Source organism: Conger conger, chromosome 3, assembly GCF_963514075.1.
Source record: "Conger conger chromosome 3, fConCon1.1, whole genome shotgun sequence".
Classification (NCBI taxonomy): domain Eukaryota; kingdom Metazoa; phylum Chordata; class Actinopteri; order Anguilliformes; family Congridae; genus Conger; species Conger conger.
The window spans coordinates 21,227,459-21,230,662 of record NC_083762.1 but is presented as its reverse complement, the minus strand read 5'-3'; the positions used below and the strand labels follow the sequence as shown (position 1 = coordinate 21,230,662).

Genomic DNA, 3,204 nt, shown 5'->3' with positions numbered 1-3,204 from the left:
TGACATTAGTATGAAACATTAGTATGAAAGCAAGAAAAATGACATCCTTGCTCAGTACAAAAAAAAAATACATTAGACAACTGAGAATTTAGAGGGCTAAAGGGCAACAACCCATTAGTGACATTTCATTTATGACATTTAATCATATAGTCCACTTGGCCATAGGTTCAGCTCAATGATCTTAACTCATACTGCAAAAGCGCAGCATGCGTACATTTGCTGTCGGACTTAAAAGCGTTACGTTACATTGCATTACGTTACATAGCTGAACATTGATTGTTTGATCAGCGGCTCTCATGCTGCCAACGTAAGCAATGATTGCGATATAGCGAGCCTAGATAGAAAACCTTCAAGACTTAAACAAAGGATCGAAAAGTGCGACCAGTGAAATTCACATAGATTTGGAGTTGAATGTAAAATTTGCGGGAAAACAAAAGCTTACATTGCTGTCTTTTTCTCTGGATTCCGGTCCCCGGTCATAGCTGAGATGTGCTTTTGCTTGCGGAACACCTGCTACAGCATGTAAGAAGGTTAATTGGGGTCACAGAGGAACCTGCCAGTATACGTTATTAACCAACATGCTCTACGTCCTATATCACGGTCTCCAAAATTTGGATAGTGGTAGCCTTCCTGGTTGCTATAATTCGCACCAGAGGTTGGACATGAAGGCTACCTACAATCACAGCCTATGCAAAATTTTAATATTTTCGTGTCTCTTTTCGATGTCTTTAACTTTAACGCCGCCACAGGATGACGGAGAAATGGCGTCCTCTTCGTCGTTTTACGGCGATGTTTCAACGATACAATCCCGACAAAAAGACAATAGCCGACAACAGAAGTTACACCATAGATCCCCAACTAAAGATCAGGTTGCCGACCAGAACTTGAGGTACATGCTGAATTTGTATAACAGAGCTGCTGATACAGACGGTCAGCCCAGAGAACCCAGAATATTGGGGTTCAATACCGTCAGACTGATTCGGTCCACTTCAACACGAAAGCGGTTCTCAGCATCGTCACCCGGTAAGTAGCCTACTTTGCTAACTTGGCTACATACTAGGTAAATTAGCCAATCCAATATTTTGTTATCCCTTTTCATTTTTTGAAAACATTTCAGTTAAGTTCCACAATTTCTCGTGGCTGTATACTTGCCTTCAAGAAATGAAATGCATAGCGTAGCGTTAGATTTGCTGGATGGGCAGTGCGGAGTTAATTTCCTACCTAAATATGGCTGCTCTGTACCATATTGGCCTTTATTTTACGAATGGCAGCTATCCCCATAGGCTACTCTTCTTGATAATTCGGCAAGTCTACTAAGTGCCCAATGTTATTTTCACATTTATGAAGGTAATTTACTTTGGTATTATGGTTGTGTACATGTTACTTCATTATTTCAGTTAAAGTTGTACTGATTACTTCAGGCAACTGTTGGCTTGAAATGCACAAGGTATATTACTCATGTAAATTAACTGGAGAAAGGCTATACATGCACATGACAGGTCTCATTTTCTCTCCTGTATGTACAAATATCTGTCTAGATCAGCAGTACAGCTACATGGTGCAGTATGAGTTGAAAGCTCTTCCTCTGGAGAAGCTAGTAAGGGCAGCTTTCGTCCATCTGCGCAGCACTGCGCTTTCTCGTGTGCCTTTGAGTTGTGGAGTCAACGTCTCATCCCTGGGGCCAGCAGGTCAGAGAGTCTCCTCTGGAGGCCAGATGGCCCTCAGGCCTCATGACCAATGGACTGAGATGGACATCACTCCCCTCATCTCCTCACAGAGTGAGGGACGTCTGTCCCTGGCTGTCCAGTACCAATGTGTGGAGGACAGGCTGGTGAAGATCACCATGTTGAGAAGGAGAGGTGGGAGGAGGACCCATGGGAAGCCAGTCTCTTCCCAAACACAGCTGAGGGCTCCTGCCTTGCTCCTCTTCCTGGCGGAGGAGGCAGGGGACCCTAGGGTCTGGGCTGGCCCACTGGAAGCACGAGCCCCTTCTGTGCCACGGCCCCGCAGGTCCAAAGAACCTGGTAGCATTGGTGCTGACATCCCCAACTACATACGTGAAAACGGTGTGGCTAAGAACCAGTGCAAGCTTCACCCCTACAGAGTGACCTTTCAGGACCTGGGCTGGGATCACTGGATCATCGCCCCGCATAAGTACAACCCCCGCTACTGCCGAGGAGACTGCCCGCGCATCCTCCACTACGGGTACAACTCTCCCAACCATGCCATCGTGCAGAACTTCATCCACGAGATGGGTGTGGGGGAGGTGCCCCCGCCTGCTTGTGTACCTTACAAGTACAAGCCAATCAGCGTCCTAATGATGGAGAAGAATGGCAGCATTGTATACAAAGAGTATGAGGACATGATCGCAGAGTCTTGCACTTGCCGATAGGCTCGAGGACGATGGGGCTCCGCCCCGCACAAAGCGAACTTACGCCCACGTGGCCCCTCAATGTCTTGAGGTTGTGTGGCTCTGCTCCCATCTCCCCCTACCTTTCTGATCATAGGGGGCGAGATGTGGGAATGTATGATGTTGACTCTCAGGGCCCCTAAAATCTGGGCCCACACCTGTTTGTTTTAATCTCACTGTAGCTCACTGTCTGTTTCCTGTCCTTTGGTTGGGCTGAGTTGACATTTGCACAGCAGTGGTTTGTGTAATTTAGGAATCTGGGGGCACCCCCTTCCCGCTTCAAAGAGCATTTCTGTATGCATGTCCACATCACCTCCGGGAGTCCAGGGATGAGGCATTGGATTGGAGATACTTTTGGCTCGGTACCTTTGTACAGTATTGGCACTTCTAGAGGCTTTCTATGGTTATATCTGCCCTCTAAGATTTTTATATGTGAAAAGGCTCCTCTGTTTCTTGTTTTGTTTTTGTTTTTTTTCCTTTTAAAAAAAAAAAAATGAACCCATGAGATTAGGGAGCTGTTGGACAGGGACTGTTTGCCTCTATCCAGATCTAGGCCTATACATTTTTGCGCATTTTCCGGCCAGAAGTGACCCTGTTAAAGCCTGGTAAAACGCAGATGAGCACTCTCACCACCTGTCAGTTTCTGCTGAATATGAAGGGGCATGTGCAATGTGTGTTGATGAAAGGATCTTTGATATGAGTGTTTGGTAGTGACAGAGATTGAATATTCTTATTCAAAATGTACATTTTATGATGAATAATGAGAAATAAAATAAAATGCATATTTTCTAAAA

The 3,204-nt window shown here is 45.6% G+C and overlaps 1 protein-coding gene across 2 annotated transcripts; it reads left to right on the top strand.

Moving 5' to 3' along the window:
* Positions 1–293: 293 nt before the first annotated feature.
* bmp15 (bone morphogenetic protein 15) lies at positions 294–3,204 on the top strand. Of its 2 annotated transcripts, none has more exons than XM_061235848.1 (2): positions 294–1,023; positions 1,539–3,204. In XM_061235848.1, exons 1-2 carry the CDS (start codon positions 579–581, stop codon positions 2,390–2,392), a joined length of 1,299 nt encoding a protein of 432 aa, XP_061091832.1. In that variant the 5' UTR covers positions 294–578; the 3' UTR covers positions 2,393–3,204. The 2 variants fall into 2 exon arrangements, with proteins under 2 accessions (XP_061091832.1, XP_061091833.1); XM_061235849.1 differs by having other exon boundaries at positions 884–1,023; positions 1,544–3,204.

Bases quoted from the DNA above. Each gene is read 5' to 3' on its own strand.
- bmp15 (XM_061235848.1), top strand. From the start codon at position 579: ATGCTCTACGTCCTATATCACGGTCTCCAAAATTTGGATAGTGGTAGC. The intron at 1,024-1,538 runs GTAAGTAGCCTA...ATATCTGTCTAG, and splicing joins GTTCTCAGCATCGTCACCCG to ATCAGCAGTACAGCTACATG.